Genomic DNA, 19,819 nt, shown 5'->3' with positions numbered 1-19,819 from the left:
ATAAGATATTGTGCAAGAAAAAGTAATGGTTTGATTTCAGGAAGATTTTCACCTTCATTAACTCTTATTTGTCTATTTTCTATCTCTCTAAGAAGAGCTTCAAATGCATTTGATAGCGTAGGGAAAACTTTTTCTCGTAAATATGGTTTTAATTCTGGTTTTTCTCTACAAAGAGCTTGTAACTCTTCCATTGTTTTGGACGTTATTCATTTGAACATATTTTGATCGTTAACTGTTTTGAAATAAACGGTTGTTATGCTTGGTTGGGCGGCTTTTAAATGTTTTCTTTCTTCTTATATATAGTTTTTCCATCTCTTCAAATCGCATCAAGTATTTCTACTCGTGAATATTTTTCTATCCCTGATGGGTTCGTTGAAGCAGATATCAAAGAGAAACTTATTGTAGAATCATTTGAATATGGGAAGACACAATTACAAAAGTTCCTTGATGACTTCAAAGGACCTCATCCAATTGTGATGATACATGCATGGAAAAAGGTAGATAACAACAGTTCTTTTATTTCATGTGAAGTTCTAAGAATGAAACTTAGATATTTGATCACAGTTCATATTCCATCAAATAATAAACCAGAAGAGAAATACATTCATTCTGTTCAAATATTGAACAGCGAAACTGATGCTGGAGCTCGTTGGTCACATCCTGATGAATCTACAATCGAAATTGCTATGATTTCAGTCAGAGGAAAATACGGAAATAATGTCCGTCTTCGAAACGTAGCAGTATTCAAAACAGTTATGAGCAGAGATACACATGCACAAATGGTCATTGATGCTGAAACTGATACCGAACGAATGCTTTTAGACATTCAACTATACAAGAAATTCGGAACCAACAATTTCATAGTTAGCTCTGTTGATCGTGTCTATTAAGCTCAATTTTGTTACTGTAAATTAAACCGTTATCTCTCATTTTTGAGGCACCCCATACGATAGAGTTATTCAATGAACGATAGCTATTCCTTTTGTTCCAAATTTTTTATACCAACTGTAAATAATTCCATGAAATTTATTGCGTTTTTCTCAGGTTCAGTCATATCACACACCTTCATATTAAGTATTTTGCTTAATTTTCCTGTTAAGTTTTCAGCGCAAGCTTTTAGTAGTAATAACTTATTAAAAGCGCTCATTTCGCATTTCTCATTTAAAGACGAAACTATTAATTGAAGTAATTCACTATTACCACATTGTAAAGCGCATAAAAGTATTTTTGTAAGAGCTTGTAAAGGTATCTTCCGATTTTCTAATAATTTGCTATCTTCAAAATTAGTTTTTGTCATTTCGATCATATCAGAGAACTCGTCTGATATTGGAAGACACTTTAATTCAGTTGGAAATGAGCATTGCATTTCTAAACCAGGATCATATAAACCTTTAAATTGTTCATTGTTTAAATCTTCAGGTTCAAAGAATAATTGACTTTTTAAGTTTATTTCACCAGTATACTTTATTGCACGTCTTTGTTTAACAAATGGTTGAGTTAATGTTACATATGCAGTAGTTCCAATTGTTTTAATTATATGAAAAAGAAATTTCGCTTGCATATATTTAATTCCTGAAATTGGATTCATTATAATATGATGTTCATAATGTGAAAGATTTTGTGAAAGTGCATTATTTGGTGTTGTACATTGTAATAAATAATCAGATTCTTCAAGTAATTTGGGTGAATTAGAAATTAGATACGAAAGATTTAGAAATGATATACAATCTTGATAATTACCAATAGCAAAACAATACATAGAACATACAAGTGATGAAAGTGGTGTTGACCAAAGTGAATTCATAATTAATGGAAATACTTTCTTACATTGTTCATGTTTGTCATTCGCAATAAGTGTAAATGCATAAAAACATGAAACCTCTAAATCATCGGGAAAAATTTGAAGATGATTTTCAATGGATGGAATTAAACTTTCGGCAAAATTAGAGTTAAATGATATATTACGAATAATAAAAAGAAGAATTTTAGGTAGTTTAGAATCATATTTCGCTAAGAAATTAATAATATAATCTTTATCGGTATTGATGATTAATGCAAATGTAATCGCAAGTTGTAAATCATCAGTAGAAACATGATTATTTACACAATATTCAATCTCAGAACGTGTAAGTTTAGGAGGATACCAAACGTAATAAAAGGGTGTATTAATATAATTTGTTGATAAGAGTCCAAATAATAATGGTTGACCTGCTCTGTAATATCTTAGCTTAGAAGACAGCATAATTTGTTTCCAATCTTCTTCACTAATATTATCTTTTGTTAAAGAATCATCTTTAAATGATTTTTGGGTACATGTACAATTACCAGAAGTTGTAACAGTTATAATAACTTCTTTATTAGAAAATGAATTCCATGAATAAATTGATCCTTTAACAATTTTAAAAGTTGAAGAACCTGGAAACCATCTTGCAGATTCTTGACGACCAAGTAAACTATAAAAATAAGCTGAAAACTGTGCTTGCGAATCAAGTGGAAGTCCACAAAGAGAATGAGTATATGCATTTGGCGTGTTTGAATAATGAAATAAAGAAGATTGGACTTTTCCAATACTTATGAGATCATCGGGCCCAAGCCCAAAATTATTGTTTTCGAGTTTCTTGTGACGTTCCTCAATGAGTTTTGACCCTTCTGATTCGTAAAGGCCCGAAATCGCTTTCGACATTTCCTTTAACGTTCAACAAAAAAAGAAAAACATTTTTATTTAGAAGAAATAAATCAAAATAAATTGTTCAGAAAAATGGATTTTCTTGAAAAAGTTCAGTAGAAGTGTTATTAGGTTCATTGTTATTTTGTGTATCAAATTCAGATTTTTCTCTTCTCCATGTAAATTTCTTTTTCTTTGTATTGTTGGTGTGATATAAATATTGCTGTTCATTTCTAATTGTTTCTTCAATAGATGAGTCAATTATTTCTTGAAGTTGAGAAAGTGATCTTTCATTTTCTATTACTCGTTTTTGTACAGATTTCAATTTTGATTTCATTCTTTTGTAGTGTTTCTTAAGTGAAGCATCCAGTTGACTATAAATCTTTTTTTCAATATTTGTGATCATTTCAAATTCTCTTGGCATTGGTTGGGAACTACTTAGTTCTTCTCTCTGTGGTGGTGTAAATCTTATGTAAGGTCCAATTGTTTGTTGAGATGAGCTAACATTTTGTCGGCTAAATCCAACAGAAGGAAACATTGGACTCCACTCATTTTGTAAAAACAAAGGAGAAGAATTAAGCATCACATTAGCAATCGATGGGCTTTGTCGTTGCCCAAATCCTCCGTCAGGATTCAGCATCTAATCACAACATCAAAAAACTGATTTGAAAACTTTACAACAAAATCAAAGTTTTGGATTTTTTGGGGCGCCCCAAATTTTCAAATGTTTCGCCCTAAAAAAGATTTTAGTGCTGTTGTCGTATGTTCACATATTTTAATAATGTTATTTGCATTTTATATCGGCTTTATAGCAATTATAATGTTGATTGATGCGATTTTTAAAATTCAATTTTCTTTCAACCAAATATTTGATTACAGACTTTTTGTTTTTAGCAAAGAAACAATAATTTCGGCAATAGGTGAAGCTGTTGGTGGAATTTTAAGTGCTGCTTTATTTTCTGTAGTTGAAGGTCGGCATCGAAGAGCATTTGATTTCATCAGTACAACATATTTCTCTTATTTACTTTTCGCATGGTTTTTTTACGGATTCCCTCGGACATCTTTGTGGTGGCTCATATTCATATTGTCTATGTTGATATCTTTTTTGTTTGCGATGAAAATTTCTCTCCACTAAGAAATGAAGGACATCTTAATTGAGCCATTTTTTGTTGACACATCAGGACACTAATTTGATTGTATAAACATTTTGTATCTTTATTCAGAAATTTTATGCTTAATATTTTTGTTTCAATCTGTTATTTACTTTTGTGTTTTTTAATTAATAAAATGAAATAAAGAAAACATATTTAACTTTTATAAATACCAAACTGTTTCTTATGTAAATTGATAATATGAAAACTTTATCCATTAGCTAACAAGAAAGGTTCTGTAGCTTTTTACTCGAGGACGCATTACTTAGGATACAGAAGCATTTCATATAGATAAAGAGTTACTCTGCATTGGAAGGATTAATTAAAAAAAAATATTTGGCAGACAAAATGTAACATATTAATAATATTTTCAAAATTGTAATCACTTTAAATGTTTTTTTTTATTAAATGTAATCACCAAATAAGAAATTTTTTAAGTACATCGATACCGAAATAAACGAAAACAATTTCAAAAATTATTTATTGAGTTAACTTAACATCGAAACAATTTGTTACATTTTAACTCGACAGCGAATTATAAGATATCGCGATGTGCGACAGCCTTCTCAGGTTCATGTACATTGGCGACGACGTCGGCGTCTTCTGGAACAATTCCAAAGTTGCGCTGAGCAGCTCCTCTGACATTTCGTTCATTTTCTTGTTCACGATTATATTTTTCGGGTCGAATTTCGTCAAAAGATTCAACAAAAACGGAATTATTTCATCGCTATAATTCGTCATGTTATCGATGAAAACTTCAGCGATTTCAAGTAATGTTTGTGTCGATAATGTACTTAATGATCTTTCGAATCGATTATCTTTACATAGATACAAAAGATGTTCAATCGATTTTTGACATGCGAATCGAAAACTATTTTCGACTTTCCCTTCATTAAACATGTTCACATATTTTTGTGGTAAATCACATATTAATACTTCGACATTTTTCGATCTTTTGATCATCATCGACACTTTATTTTCTAACAAAGAAACTTGTTCTTCCATCTTTTTAGTGAATGAATTAATATACCCAATTGCATTAGAATTAGAATTATTATTATTTCGTAAGATTTGTAATGATTGGTTAATTGAATCCTCGGCGGTTTTTAGGATGTCCCGTATCATATCACATGTCACAGCTTGGTTTGACTTGTTTACATCATGCAAAGTGACGTTATTGTAAACATCCCAAATGCATAGAATCCCATTGTTGACGATAGCAAATTTTGAGATGAATTGTGACTCATAATTTCCATTGTTTACATGGTACATAAACTCTGAATCATTAATATAAATTTTGTTACCTGAAAAAGCGACAATTTCTTCACTACTAAATACTAAATCAATGTTTTCCAACTTTTTAATTAATGTAATGTTCCGATTTCGTTTTGAAATTATATATTGTGATAAAACTCCTTTCGAAAATTCATAATAATAATTGTCATCACAATAAACTTTGGTATATTCATCAATTTCTTTCGAGAAAATTGGAGTGAATGCAAAGTCATGACGTGTGTAACATGACACAACTCCTTTCGATATGATTAACTTATATTCATTTGAGATATCATAGTTATCTACGGAATCATAAAGTGATCGAATATATATTTGTCCTGTTGTCGATATTTGCATTGCATATAATGTATCTGATGCTAATATAAAGAAACGTGATGATGATAATTGATCACATATAATACTTCTGACATTACTTATCGAATAAACAAAGGTTAAAATCATGTTTTCATAATTAAAGGAATAAATGCCTTCATAATTACCAAACAATAACGTGCCTGGGCCAAGAGCTGTAAACGTCGTCATTTGATATTCGGCAGGAATTTGGTATTGAATGCAGTTGACCGTTAAGAGTGATGAGGTGACATCAAACGAAGCTTCGAGGAAGCCGTTAAATATGTACTGGATGTTGTTGAATGTGTTTGGAGGCTCGCGCGTTTGCGTTGGCGGCTGCTCTTGCGTTACCATGTTATCGTTGGTGATTTCGGGTGGGGTGTTGTTTTGTTGTTCAGTTTGTTGATCATTTGGAAGTACATCTTGTGTCTGGTTTTGTGGTGATTTGGATTTGTTACTGATTTGATCTTTTGCGATTTGTTGCTGATTGGTTGGTTTGGGCTCATTTTGGTTTGCATTTTGTGATTGTTTTTGTGGCGATTTGGATTTGTTGCTGTTTTGTTCTTTTGCGTTTTGTTGATTGGTTGGCTTAGGCTCATTTTGGTTTGCGTTTTGTGATTTGGATTTATTATTGATTTGATCTTTTGCGATTTGTTGTTGATTGTTTGGTTTAGACTCATTTTGATTTGCGTTTTGTGTCTGTTTTTGTGGTGATTTGGATTTGTTGCTGTTTTGTTCTTTTGCGCTTTGCTGATTATTGGTTGGCTTGGGTTTAGCTTCAGATGGATTTGGATTTGCTTTTGGCGATCCTTTGGATTTGGGTGTGTTTTGTTGTTCTTTAGTTTGCTTGTTAGAAGTTTTGCCTTTGTTATCATTTTGATTTGGAATTTGTTTTTGGGGAGATTTGGATTTAGAATTGCTCGCTTGCTCGTTGGGCGAAGGCTGTTTATTAGATGCCTTGTTTTTGCTTTCGTTTTGCGATGATTTTTGTGATGATTTCTGTTTGGTATTCGTTGATTGATCTTTGGATGGAGTTTGTTTGTTCTTACCCTTTGCATCGTTAGAGTTTGATGTTTGCTTTTGAGTTGGTTTCTGTTTGTTATTAATTGGCTCATTGGTTGGTATTTGTTTAATGGTTAACTTTTTCTTATTTTCAGTTGAGCTTGTATTTGGAGATTGTTTTTGAGTATCTTTGGGTTTGTTGGCGTTGGCTTGTTTGTTTATAGGAGTTGTTTGTTTATCAAGATGAGGAAAAAGATTATTCGCTTGATTTGACATGTCACATAATTTTGCGAATGTAAGAATGTCTGTGTCAGATTCATCGAGCGGCTTAGAATTTGTATCATTAGTATCTTTATTATCAATATATTCAGTTTTAATTTGAAGTTGTTGAACTGGTTGTTGAATAGATTGCTCGTTTTCTCTTGTTACAATTTTGGAAGGATCCATCAGGAATTCGAAGTTCATCTTGAATAATCGATATGAATACGGTTGTTTGAGGCAACGTTTGAGACTATTCAAAAAGTTGTGCAATTGTGTGGTTACCGACATTTGATGTGAAATTTCCCAAAATGTCTTTTTTGCTAACTCATCTTCACACAGGATGGGATGTTGACCAAGCAATTCTATGGGAAAAAGAAAAGCTTGTGGTCATTAGATTTGGCCATGATACAGATTCAACTTGCATGAAGATGGACGAGATGTTAGCTTCTGTTGCTGAATATCTCAAAAATTTTGTCGTAATTTATGTAGTAGATATTACTGAAGTACCTTATTTTAATACAATGTACGAACTTAATGACCCATGTTCAACCATGTTTTTCTTCAGAAATAAACTTGTTCAAGTCGATTTCGGAACAGGAGATAACTATAAAATGAACTTCCTTATGAAGACGAAGCAGGAATTTATTGACATTTGCGAATTAATTTATAGAACTGTTACAAGAGGAGATGGACTTGTGAAATCAATTATCAACTACGCATCAAACGATTCAAGATACATTGAATAACCTGGTTCTTTGGTATGTACAGAAGCTAAACAAGATTTTATAATGACCAAAAAAATCAAATTTATATAAACTGTAAATATTTAATTAAAAAGAAAAAATTTTGGTTCCACCAGGAGTCGAACCTGGGTCTCGGGATTCAGAGTCCCAAGTGATAGCCGTTACACTATGGAACCTTTCCAGAAAAGAAAATAAATATAATAATTATAGTTTATATTCTTTTTTGTTAACTCTAACTTTTGTATGATCATTTGTAGATAATTTTATTTTGAATCTTTTTTATTTGTATGCGTTTTAATTTGCATCAAATGTTTTTTGTTTCAATTCTGTTGAATTATTTAATTCAAGAAAATGTAAATTCATAGTTCAAAGATCCATTTTTGTATAACACTATCGATAATTTATACAAAAAAACATTTGTATTAAATACTCGTTTAAAATGTGCAATTGCTATAAAAAAATTTTCCGTAAGTAAATTTGCTAAAAATTATTATTTCCATTTATCTTCCATTATAAACCCTCAAAAATATTACACCATTCCTTGCTGCTTTAAATTAGTTATTGTGATAATTTGGATTCTCTTTGATTTTAACTGAATATATATAAATTTTCCAACAATAAAATGAAAGCATTGACCAATGACAAGCTAAAATTTATATGAATTGTTTGTGTGAGCCTTTACCAAATCCTAATAAATTCCACCAACAATTGTTTAGATTATCAGATATTAATATAACTTTATAACTAATTAATTATTACATATTTTGTAAGTACAAATTCATAAACTATTTTTATATTTAGATCATTTATTTCAATTTTATTGATTTTCAAATTGTGATTCACTTTCATTGAAATAATCACATGGTGATTCCAACACACTATCACCGAACTCTTTTTCATGAATCAAATTGAACAGTTCAGTACAAACAATTTGTGGATGTGTTCTCCCCTTCTCCACAAGTGCCTCGATCGTATCGTCTTTGGCACTTTCGCTTCCTTTGTAAACCTTTGAAGCATTAATCATCGTTCGAATTAACGGTTTCGTTACATCGGGTCTTAATGCTTTGAAAGGACACCCATGAGTTTGATCAGCAGAAGAAGCAGGACCCATAATTATACCTCTACAAGAATATGGTGAGAGATCTTTGTTTGAACCTTCTTTGCCATAAATATGTCTAATGTTATAAGCATATTGTTTTTCGAATCCATCAATTCCAACAACTTTTGACAATTCATCACACCAAAGCTTAAGCGAGTCATTTAGAGATAAGCCAATACCTTTCAGAAATAAGCCAAACTGGAGTCGACCGAGATGGAATAATTTATGATTTTGTCGAAGCTTTTGATACATTCGAAACATACAAGGAGGAAATGAACGTGCCGCAACAGTTTCAATGTCGTTCAGTGAAAGTGTTGTATAATTAGTTCTTTGTTTGTTTACTGATGCAACAAATGTCTTTTCTTCGAATAATTTTAACATAATATTAAATAAATTACTTTCATGTATATGTTGTTGGCGAAGTTTTGCCATACGTTTTGTAAGATATACTCGATAAAGTGATCCAATAAATAATACAAAATCAGATAAATTCATATGAATAATGCCGCCTTCAATACGTGCACTAGAAACATCTATATATGGTAACACAATTGCAAATGGAACTTCAAATGTATTTGTATTCATTTTGTAATAACGATTAAGATTAAAATTAGCATCTTCAAATAGCAATGGATCAATGTCATCGAGTGTAAAACGTTGGCTTTTAAGACGATATTGAAAGATTTTGGTTTCATTTTCAATGAAATCATGTTGAGAATCGATAGAATGAAGCGATATAATCATTAATGAATAAAATCCAATTTGATCAATATAAGCTTGATCAAAATCTCCTTCAAGATTTTCTGGAAAAATTCCGTTAATTGGAAGTGTTTTAAGTAATATGCCAGTTGGGATACAATAACGTGTAAAGGTTGGTCCAGGATCTCCTTTTTCAAGAGATGACAAACTTTCATGGAATCTATATCGATGATATGCAAGTGATACAATTTCTTCAATTCCTAGTTCATATTGAGGTATATCTTTGTATATTGGGAAGTATTTTTCTGTTGATCTACTAGATGATGGCTTCTGAACTTTGACTCCAGGAATCATCTGTATCTTTCTTGTTCAGCCGTCACTTTTTTAAATAAAAATCAAAATATTTTGGTCAATAAATAAAATTACATTAAAACAATTGGTATCTTTAATTCTATTATAAAATGTTTACCTAAGTTTGAAAAATTTTTTATGAATTATTAAGTTATTGACTCAATTTATCATCATTTGACCACAAATAGTGAAGAGATTAAAAATAAACGTACTGTGGTAACGTTCAAAATGGAGCTGAATGAAAAACAATTAGAAAAAGCACTTTCTGATTATAATCTTGCATACGAATTCACAAAGAAAACACACGAATCAGATTTAAATCGGATTGATTCATTAAATGGTTTAATGGAAAACTTTGATGATTTCTTCTATGAATTTGTTTATGTTGTCCTTGCTTCTGGATTCAAGGGAAGGATTGCAGCAAAACTGACGCCATTGCTTGTTGATTGTAAAGGAGATATGGACAAAATGGGGAAAATATTTAAAAATAAATCCAAACTTAATGCAATCAATAAAATATGGAATATGAAAGACCAATGGGATAAACTAAGATCTTCATTTCACACAGTTAATGATCTCACTTCTCTTCCATATATTGGTGATGTTACCAAGTATCACCTTGCAAGAAATATTGGTCTTATATCATGTGCAAAACCTGATCTCCACCTTTGTCGTTGGGCTGAAAAAATATGTGGAAAAGGCGATGAAGAATCTGTTTCAAAAATTATTAATGCAATTGCAAACAAAGTCGGAAGGAAACAAGGTGGTGTAGACTTTGCTCTTTGGGTTTGGCTATCTCACAACAAAGGTGACGAGCTTGAGTGTTGTAATGGCGGATATGCTCTTCGATAAAACCCCAAGTATCAGGTAATATTCATAAAACTAGTTAATAATCTTTTGTGGTATTTGTGGTTTTTATAAAGGTAACTATTTTTTTTTCGTATTTATGTGCTTCAACCATCATATATGATAAAAGGAATTAGTGAATTGAATCTTACTTCGAATTTGTGTTACAAGTTAAAGATTTCCTTATTGTGATTTGTCTAGAAGTTGAAAAATATTTCAATGAATGAAAATGATTTTTGAATTTAACACAGCTGATATCTCACAAACATTTTCTTAAATTAAAAAATAATTTAAAAAAATTATAGTAATTTCCAGAAATCATAAGCTTAAATTGTGTTTAAACCTTTTCATGAAAAAAGAGACGATCGATAAAATTGCGAGGGGAAATTTGCCAACAAAACCTTATCTGTTCCCTAACTTTTGATAAGAATTTCAAATGATTCACGAAAAATTGAATTGTTTACTTACGATGTAAAAACTTTCAAATTCAAAAAATTTATGCCAGGGTCTGTCCTTCGAAAGCATTTTTTCCGAATGGGTCGAAGACCATCAGGGTTTAAACAAAATCATAGAATAATATTCACACCAAATGGATCGTCATACGTTCTAGAATTTATTGGAGGCAAATTTACTCCAAAAGCATTAGAAATTTTGAATGAAATTGAAAATCATTTTCCAACAGATAACACTAACAAAGCACAAGTGAAAGAACAACACCTCTCTTTGGAACCATCACTTTTTTCATTCCCATTCTCAAATTTCAGACCTTTCATAAATCATATTAATTTTACACCTGTACTCCCATTTGGAAATACAACTATTGAACATGTACATTTTAGTGTCCCTACTTTGCCACATCAAAAAAAATGTGATTCATGCTTTAATGATCTAAGTGTTTCTTCGTTATTAAATGAAATACAATCTATCTGAATAAAGAATTATCATCTTTATTAATAAATCAAGCATTGCAATTTCTTGAATATTTAAAAAAATTCTTATTTTTTTCTTATAGTTCCTATAAAATTCATTAAATAAGTGCAATAATATATATGTGGTTGCTTATATTTGGAAGAATCTCTATATTTGGAAAGCATGAAGCATAGTTTAAATCATAAAAAACTATTGCGACAATTGAAGAATAAATGCTTTTTTCATTATTTATAGGATAATGAATAAAATTTTGTATTTTGTTTTCTTACAAAGGTAATGTCATTATAGGTTACGATTTTCTTTTAAGGTTACTTCATAATATCGTTATTCTAAATATTATACAGAAAAAGTCTCCATTTTATTTGGATACTGCTCTTATATAGAAAAATTTATAGAAAATCATAAAGAACGAGGCCAAATGCATTTTAATCTTAATTCCATTGCGTAAAATACAATATCAAAATCACTTGCTACAAATGAACTGGTTGTTCCAGCAAATGTACAATTTATCTTTATAATTTCTATTTTATTCTATTACGAAGATGATAATAATTTTTGTAGTGATGCTATTAATTATTCACAATGATATATATAAATTTATATTCAAATGGATTTGTAAAATCAAAAAACATTTTTTAGTTCAAACAAACATTGGAATTGATTCATAAATCATTTCTTCAATTTTTGTCTCAATTTCAATTGGAAGTTTCTTCTTTTTTATACAGCAGTCAATGATAACAGGCAAACTTTGATCGAAGATTGCATCGAGAAACATCAAAAGATTAAAATCAAGAAGTCTTACGTAGTTTGGTGAAGCAATATTATACCCTCTTCTCATTACATCTGAGAAATCAGCAATTGTTGGAAATAATGACTGATATGGGAACCAAGATCTTGGAAACCATGAATCGCGAGATACAATTGCAACGTTTACCAGGAAATAATAGACATCGAATTCATTTGTGAGCTTTGTGTAAAGAAAAGCCGATTTATCTGATTTGAGATGAGAATAATCATTTGATTGGACAAAAAAGTTGCTTTCGACAAGATCAAGAAACTGTGACGAGAATTGGTATCCTTCAAGTGAACATTTTCCCATATCAGGATGCGCTGAAATTATAATAAAATGTTTTCCAATTTTCTTTTGAAGTTTCGCTAAGTAAGACATGTGATATGAAATGATCGGCGGATCTTTAAATTCTGAAACAACAACAAGACCAACAAGCTGCAAGCCCATTTGGTGTGCTACTGAATCAGACACTTTCATTTGGCTTTCGTTAATGTGAAATTCATTGTTTTTATAAGTTTGTGTTGGAAAAGTAATTGCATGAACTCGAACAGAAGCAGACGTTGTTTTTTCAATAACAGTACCATACAAGAGAAATACACGAGGAGTTTTAAAATGCATTTGAAGAATAATTTGTGAAGCTTGAAAAAAATCTGTGTATGGAAATAAAATCTTTTTGACATAACTCTCTTGTTGTTGTTCAATTGTAATTTGTTTTTGAACTACTTGATCAACAGAAATAACGTTTGAAGACCATTCACTTAAATTTGTTGCTTTTGGATAATTAATCTTTATATCTTTTTTTGTACTATCAGTGGGTAAATCCAATCTAAATAACTCACCATTTTCAATTTTCAGTTGTGAAAGTTTTGCTGAACGTACAATATTTGTTTTTGTTGATTCTTGTAACAATGTTAAATTCTTTGTCAAAAACCCATATTTATTTGCCATGCGATCAATCAAAGATCCAATAGTTTCATTGGGCTTTACATCTAATCTTTCTATACCATTCTTCCAACGAATTCTTACAACTTTTACCTTTTCCATTTTTCAAATGTTTGGAAAATGACAAATAATTTGAACGAAAAAATTGATGACAATGTATCTGAAATATAAACGCAGAATTAGACCAAAATTGTTTGTTAATTCTGATCAAGTACCACAAAAATCCCAAGAAGAATGTCTTCATATAATAGGGCAACTAAGCATTTTGGCAAATGAAAAAATTGAAAATAGTCTTTTCCAAGATGCAGTTAATTGTTATATTGAAATAATGGAAACAATTCAATTATGCACTTGTATCAGCGTTGATTTTATACGACAAATTTCATTATTTCCAGGATTATTCAAATTAGTTCAAAGCAATATTGATTTAATTGAATTTCTCGCAGATGTTTTTATAGTTTTAATTCAAAACAACTTTGATTTTGCGCATTGTTTAATTTCAGATTCAGTATTTCAATTTATTCTATCAGAAAATAATTATCCAAAAAAGGCAATTCAACAATTATTTGTTTTGCTTATTTCTCATGATCAAAGTTTCTCCAAAATCCTAGTTGATCAATTTGAACTATGTCAAAAAATGGTTGATCCAATTGAAACGCCACTTTTTTATTCCAGATATCTGTACACATGCGATCCTAATGATATCACAGCAATCACAACATCTATTTCATTCATTATTCAAGACATTCATTTAATTGACGATGAACAACATTTCCAACAACGAATAAATTCATTAACACATATTGTCTCAGCGAATCAATGCGTCGGCGCATTAATTCTTGATGACCCAACATTTAATAATTTTATTTTTATCCTTCAAAACCCGAAACCAATGCAAATATTAAAAGCAACTCTTTCATTTTTTAGAGTATTTATAAATTCGTCAGAAGAAATTTTAATAAATAAATTTCTACGAAAAGTTCATATTTCATTAATTATTCCATTTATATTTTCGGATAATGATGAAATATCTAAAACGGCGATCATTTTAACATCGGATATCATTGCTGAAAAGTTTTATCCAATTGACGTTTATTTACAAATCGATTTACCGAATATAATTTCGCGAATTTTTATCAACGGAACTTTCACGCAAAAGAAATTCGCCATCTATTGTTTGATAAACTTATCTCTGTATTATAAAAACGAAAAAGGTAACTTCGAAATGTTTATGCCGAAGGATGAGGCATTAGATAACTTTTTCGATATTATAATATCAAATGATTACCTTAACGATGAAGATTGTATTTATGGAATTAGACACATTTTCCAATTAGTTGAATTAAATATGCTGTTCCAAAGCTCCATGTTTGATGACTTTTATATATATTTGCAAGATACATTGTTAAGTGTTTCGAATAGAGATTTCGTTTTGCCATTGCAATCACTTATAGAAGAAATTTCATCTTCAATGAAATTAGAAAATGAATAATACATTATTAATGGATTAATTAATTAATTATATTTGTATATAACAAATTACTAACAATGATAAAAAAGAATGTTTGACATTGTCACTTTTTGGAAATTTTGTGAAACATTTAATCGTTATATACCACAATGATGAAATATCTAACACAAGTTGTAGATTACTTTCTCACAATGAGCCAATGCATATGAGATAGAGAAAGAAGAAACAAATATGTGCAAAAGAGAAGCCCGGAGAAATATTTGATTAAAGGATGATATGGAGCTAAAGCTTTCAGGTAAAAAATGGTTCAAAAAAGATTTTTAAAAAATGAATTATGTTCTGGTTTCATAAAGTATTTTTTTGTATTCATTAAAATATTTATTTTATTGAAATTTTTTTTTGAATTTGTAAAAAATAGATGTTTTCTTTTGCAAATTATTAGGCATATTACTAAAGCACATTTACAAAATGCATAAATAAATGTAAAATTTTTTGTGCTTTTCCAATCTAAAAATTTAATTTTTTATTGATCATAAAATAATTATAAAATAATTATTTGACAACTGTGAAATGAACATTTTTAGATACTTAAATGACCATTATAAACAATAATTCATGCTATTTCTAAATACTATTCAACTTTTGGAAGAATTTGTTTGAAGTGAGGTGATACACAAAAATACGTTAAAAACACCACCGATAGAAGGATTGGGCTAATTTTTTACCCTTTTAAGGGGCAATTTTGCATAGGCTGAAATGGCACAAAAGCCTCTTTTTCTCGTATCTGCATCATATGATTTAACAATTTCAGTTACTGATTTAAGCTCAGAATCTTCCAGTTCTGCCGCCCCACTTAAGTTTATCCTTCAAAATGCTCAAGCAAATAGGATCATTAAATTTGCAGAAGATCGCTTTGCTGTTGCAAGCAATCCGTACATTTTTATTTACAATAGGACTGCCAAAACCAACAAACCATATCAAAATCTTCAAGGCCATCAAACTAATGTCACTGATTTATTCTTTGATGGCAATCGTCTCTATTCCTGCAGCGAAGATGAAACTTGGAAGATCTGGGATCCCTCTCAATCTCGTCCAATTGCCTCCTTTATGACAGGTTGTTGTCTTAATACCATATGTCTTATGTGCGAAAACAAACTTGTTCTTACAGGCAATGACAATGGCAAAGTGGAAGTCTGGAACTCACAAAACGGCAAACTTCTTTCATCCACTCGTTTTTCTCAAAAAGCGATCAGATCCATTGTTCCTTCCAACCATGAGAATGACGCCATCATTGGTTGTCAAGATGGTACTGTAGTGATAGCCAGTGTTACTCCCACTGCTGTCACTGAGCTTCGACGTGTTCAAGCTCACGATGCGTTCATCACGCGCGTTGCTGCCTCACCTGACGGTAAACTCTTTGCGACTGCTTCATCTGATTCCACCGCTAAGTTGTGGTGGACTGAGACATGCGAGTTAGCGCACAAACTCGAGGACCAAAGCCAGACGCGTTGGGTTTGGGACGTTGCGTTTACGCCAAACTCTCAATTTGTGTGCACTGGAGGCACTGATAAAGTGTGTAGGGTGTGGAACGCGCAGACAGGCGCATTGTTGCGCCAGATAGAAAGGCACCAAAAGGGTGTAACGTGCATTGCAGTGATCTAATCCTATGAATTCATAAAATGAGTATTCGATGCTTTTATTCAAACCGTCGATTTCAATCGTCTTGCATTCAATTTTGTGAATCTTTGTTCGTTTTGGAAGAAAAATTTCAAAAATGGGTTTTCTTGACTAATTTCTTAAAATAAAGATGCGCGTAAACATTGTTTTGAGAAAAGTGTTTTTATGGTTTCAAAAATTAGGAAATTGAAAAATGATCTTAGGAAGAAATCTGATGCAAGTCGAAAAATTAATATGAGTGAAAGAGAAACCTGCTTGCATTACGACTAATGGTTTGGCTCTTGAAAAGGGATATTGTGTCTATTAGTCCAAAAAAAAGAAATAATGTGACTAAAAAGTGCCAAAAAATGGGTGCTTTGTTTGTTCTAGGTTTTTTGACAGGACAAATTGCATTTTTACTTGTGCTTATTATTTTTGGAACAAAAGCACATAAAAAGAAATACCGTCATGTTGATACACAACAAAAGTTCGTCAAAACACGCGAATCAGCAAATTGGATAAACATATTTTTGGCTCGTTTAAACTCTTCTCGTATCGAAGCTGAACTCATAAAGAGGGGATGCGCAATTCTCACAAAGCGGATTCTTGCAGATCCAAACAGACCAGCAGTTCTATCCAAATTGAACATTGCTCCACTCAAAAACCCAGATAGCACACCTTACTTCTCAGAGTTTTGCATATCTCCTGGAGATAATCAGTCACTTTCATTTTTTATTAATTATCAAGGATCACCCTCAGTGTCTATTTCTGCATCTGCATCAGCAGGGCCCGCTGATCTCCCAAAGTTGTTTACAGTCAACGTAAACTTTGAGTTTCTCTTGAAGATGCTGGTTGCAAAGATTTCGCTAATTTTCACAGAAGAAGATGAAATTATTTTGAACATTGGGAACGATCTAATCGCTGAATTCGACGTGAAACCACTGTTTGATGATAACAGGCAGCAGAATATTCAATCAATATCGGCATGGCTCAGCAACTTCATTGTGAAAGAGCTGAGGGGAAAAAGCTTTCCAATGGTGTTGTAAAAATAAAGTTCGCAAAATTGTTAACTCATTCAAAAAATTATTCGAATTTTTGGGTACCCCAACCATGAAAAGAAGACGTTTATAAGACGTTAAATATTTGTGCTCGTTTTTCAAATGTCTCAAGTAGAAACTTCAAGAAATATAGAAGAATCAAAAAACTTGTTATATTCAACATATGTACTAATGTTGAGGGATAAAATTCAACAAAATTCATTAAAACAATCTGATTCATTTTGGGAACAATTCGAAAAAATTTTATCAAAACATGAGCAACAAATGGGAACGCTGGTCCAAAAGGCAATAAATATACGTTCAGATTTGTCACAGGTTCGAAGAAATGAATCAGCAATGCATTTAACAAGAATGAACAAAATTAATATGCAAATTCAAAAGTTACAAGAACAAATCGAAGAACTTCAAGAATCTCTTCAGTCAGACAGAACAGAGCAAATTGAAAAAGAAAAAGCACAAATTGAAAATGAAATACAATCAATTGATAAAGAAATTGAAGAAAGAACCAAAAACGTTGAAAAATTAAAGAAGTCAAACGCATCATTAAAAGCTCAAATCCAAAAGGCAAAGATTATTGCTGATTCCAAATCAAATAACTTAAAAGAAAGAAGAAAAGATGCAGAAGCAAAAAATGCACGTGTAACAGAACAGATTGAAATCACAAAGAAAAAGCTTTCAGAAATAAATTTAGATATTTCTGAGCTTGAACAAAGAGAAAAAATGTGTTCTGAATTATTTAATTCTCTTAAGGAGCCACTTCCATCAATAGAATCTATTTTTTCACCATAAAATCATTGATTTTAATTTCATCATAACTTCACTTATATAAGTTTGGAACTTTAGAATTTTTTACCCACAGGAGAATGGATGGTTTTCAGCTATGAGCTGTATTCAAATTAAATTTCAGCTGAATATTATATATGTATTAATAAACTATAGTTAATATGTTTTAATGATTTTAATTAAAAATTTTATGCCTTTTTTAATGTTAAAAAGTTATTAAGCAATAACAAAAATTCATTTTTTTTTATTTTAAACAAAAATAACTGAGATACAATAGTATAGGGTGTCCGGTAGAAGTGTTAGCATCTCAACATAGAAAGGGAATAAATAAAAACAAAAAATATTATTTTTTTCTTTAGTGAATGTATTCACCTTTGGTATCAATAACTCTTTGTAATCTCTCTTCCCAGTTTAGAAAAGCTCGGTTCAATTCATCTTTTGAAATGTCATTTAAAATTCGATGAACCTGATGTCTTAACTCTTCAGGGGTTTCAAATGAATAACCCTTGAGCTTTTCTTTGACATTACCCAAGATAAAAATCTGATGGTGCTACGTCAGGTGAATATGGGGGATGTGGACCTCTTTTCATCTGGTTCGAGTCAATAAAATTTGTGGTTATGCAAGCAGTATGCGGTTTTGCATTGTCAACGTGCAAAATTAAATTTCTATCAGAACCATCATTGAATCTTTGAACAAGTTTGAATAAAATATTATTCACGTAGTAGTGTGCATTAAACTTTTGATTTTTAGGATAACAGTCAACGAGAGCAAAACCATTTGGATTGAAATATATCGACAACATGAATTTTCGAGAGCAAATTTTCTTTGATACAATTTCTCCTGGGTTATTACCTATTTGTACCCATCTTTTCCGATAATCATAGTTTAAATAAAACCATGATTCATCTCCTGTAACAAAATGCCTCCAGGAATCTTTTTTTGCAGTTCCAATGACTCTCAATAATTTAGTACATGATCTAACCCGCACTTTTTTTTGCTCTGGTGTATGAGAATTGGGTACCCAATGAAGGTATCTGCAAACGAACTCAATTTTGATTAGGTGATCGTAAACAGTTGACCTTGGGATATTTGTTTTATGGGCTATTTGCCTAACTGAAGAAAAATGGAATTCATCAAGCACCTCCAAAATTTTTTCATCAGTGTTTGATGGTTCAGTGAAATTAATTGATTTTTTAGACTCATTACTATTTGTTCCGATTGTTCCTGATCTAATTGCTCTAGTGATACTTCGAATATGATTCACAGGAAGCATTTAAAGTCTCTTTCATATCATTATATATTTTAACAGCTGTTGATCCTATTAGGCTGAGATATCTTGCAACACACACACACACAACGTAAGAATATAATAAGTAAATAGAAAGTCGAATTCTTCAATCCAATTCATTCGTGTACAAGCCGAGCTTTCAGTCATTGATCATTTTTGTCCTTTCGACTGAATTTCATGATTTTTGTATTACAAATGACAAAAGTTACGTTTTTAACGTGCACTCATTCATTAATGGATGACAGATTTTTTGTAAACTTTACTTAACGATAAAGACGATAAATGTTGAAAAGACTTCTTTTTACTAAAATTTTCTTATCTTTTTTTTTTGAAGCCAGATGTATTGAATAATTTAATTCCCCTTAATTGGAATTTTGATTACCACTTTTTTCATGAAGCAATTTCAATATTTCGATATAATTATTGATAGAAGCATACATAAGTGCTGTATTAAATA

The 19,819-nt window shown here is 30.9% G+C and overlaps 9 protein-coding genes across 9 annotated transcripts; 6 read left to right on the top strand and 3 right to left on the bottom strand.

Annotated features, from left to right (window-relative positions):
- Window positions 1–278: 278 nt before the first annotated feature.
- On the top strand, window positions 279–890 carry GO595_008400 (uncharacterized protein; the record flags this gene model as incomplete). The annotated part of the gene is made up of 1 exon (XM_067921971.1): window positions 279–890. The coding sequence occupies one exon, from the start codon at window positions 279–281 to the stop codon at window positions 888–890; it is 612 nt and encodes a 203-aa protein (XP_067771166.1).
- Window positions 891–4,335: 3,445 nt separating this feature from the next.
- GO595_008399 (uncharacterized protein) lies at window positions 4,336–6,891 on the bottom strand (the record flags this gene model as incomplete). Its single annotated transcript, XM_067921970.1, has 1 exon — window positions 4,336–6,891. The coding sequence occupies one exon, from the start codon at window positions 6,889–6,891 to the stop codon at window positions 4,336–4,338; it is 2,556 nt and encodes an 851-aa protein (XP_067771165.1).
- A 122-nt stretch (window positions 6,892–7,013) lies between these two features.
- On the top strand, window positions 7,014–7,451 carry GO595_008398 (thioredoxin-like protein YLS8; the record flags this gene model as incomplete). The annotated part of the gene is made up of 1 exon (XM_067921968.1): window positions 7,014–7,451. The coding sequence occupies one exon, from the start codon at window positions 7,014–7,016 to the stop codon at window positions 7,449–7,451; it is 438 nt and encodes a 145-aa protein (XP_067771164.1).
- Window positions 7,452–8,265: 814 nt separating this feature from the next.
- Window positions 8,266–9,600, bottom strand: GO595_008397 (DNA primase large subunit; the record flags this gene model as incomplete). Its single annotated transcript, XM_067921967.1, has 1 exon — window positions 8,266–9,600. One exon carries the CDS (start codon window positions 9,598–9,600, stop codon window positions 8,266–8,268), a length of 1,335 nt encoding a protein of 444 aa, XP_067771163.1.
- Window positions 9,601–9,825: 225 nt separating this feature from the next.
- Window positions 9,826–10,449, top strand: GO595_008396 (uncharacterized protein; the record flags this gene model as incomplete). The annotated part of the gene is made up of 1 exon (XM_067921966.1): window positions 9,826–10,449. The coding sequence occupies one exon, from the start codon at window positions 9,826–9,828 to the stop codon at window positions 10,447–10,449; it is 624 nt and encodes a 207-aa protein (XP_067771162.1).
- A 1,564-nt stretch (window positions 10,450–12,013) lies between these two features.
- GO595_008395 (uncharacterized protein) lies at window positions 12,014–12,610 on the bottom strand (the record flags this gene model as incomplete). Its single annotated transcript, XM_067921965.1, has 1 exon — window positions 12,014–12,610. The coding sequence occupies one exon, from the start codon at window positions 12,608–12,610 to the stop codon at window positions 12,014–12,016; it is 597 nt and encodes a 198-aa protein (XP_067771161.1).
- A 2,722-nt stretch (window positions 12,611–15,332) lies between these two features.
- Window positions 15,333–16,238, top strand: GO595_008394 (WD repeat protein; the record flags this gene model as incomplete). The annotated part of the gene is made up of 1 exon (XM_067921964.1): window positions 15,333–16,238. The coding sequence occupies one exon, from the start codon at window positions 15,333–15,335 to the stop codon at window positions 16,236–16,238; it is 906 nt and encodes a 301-aa protein (XP_067771160.1).
- A 362-nt stretch (window positions 16,239–16,600) lies between these two features.
- On the top strand, window positions 16,601–17,278 carry GO595_008393 (uncharacterized protein; the record flags this gene model as incomplete). The annotated part of the gene is made up of 1 exon (XM_067921963.1): window positions 16,601–17,278. The coding sequence occupies one exon, from the start codon at window positions 16,601–16,603 to the stop codon at window positions 17,276–17,278; it is 678 nt and encodes a 225-aa protein (XP_067771159.1).
- A 276-nt stretch (window positions 17,279–17,554) lies between these two features.
- GO595_008392 (uncharacterized protein) lies at window positions 17,555–18,079 on the top strand (the record flags this gene model as incomplete). Its single annotated transcript, XM_067921962.1, has 1 exon — window positions 17,555–18,079. The coding sequence occupies one exon, from the start codon at window positions 17,555–17,557 to the stop codon at window positions 18,077–18,079; it is 525 nt and encodes a 174-aa protein (XP_067771158.1).
- Between the last annotated feature and the right edge of the window lie 1,740 nt (window positions 18,080–19,819).

This window comes from Histomonas meleagridis, assembly GCF_020186115.1.
Source record: "Histomonas meleagridis strain 2922-C6/04-10x chromosome Unknown contig_68, whole genome shotgun sequence".
NCBI classification, from domain to species: Eukaryota; Parabasalia; order Tritrichomonadida; family Dientamoebidae; genus Histomonas; species Histomonas meleagridis.
Note: the sequence above shows the minus strand (reverse complement) of the source record. Positions and strands in the feature narration are given on the sequence as shown.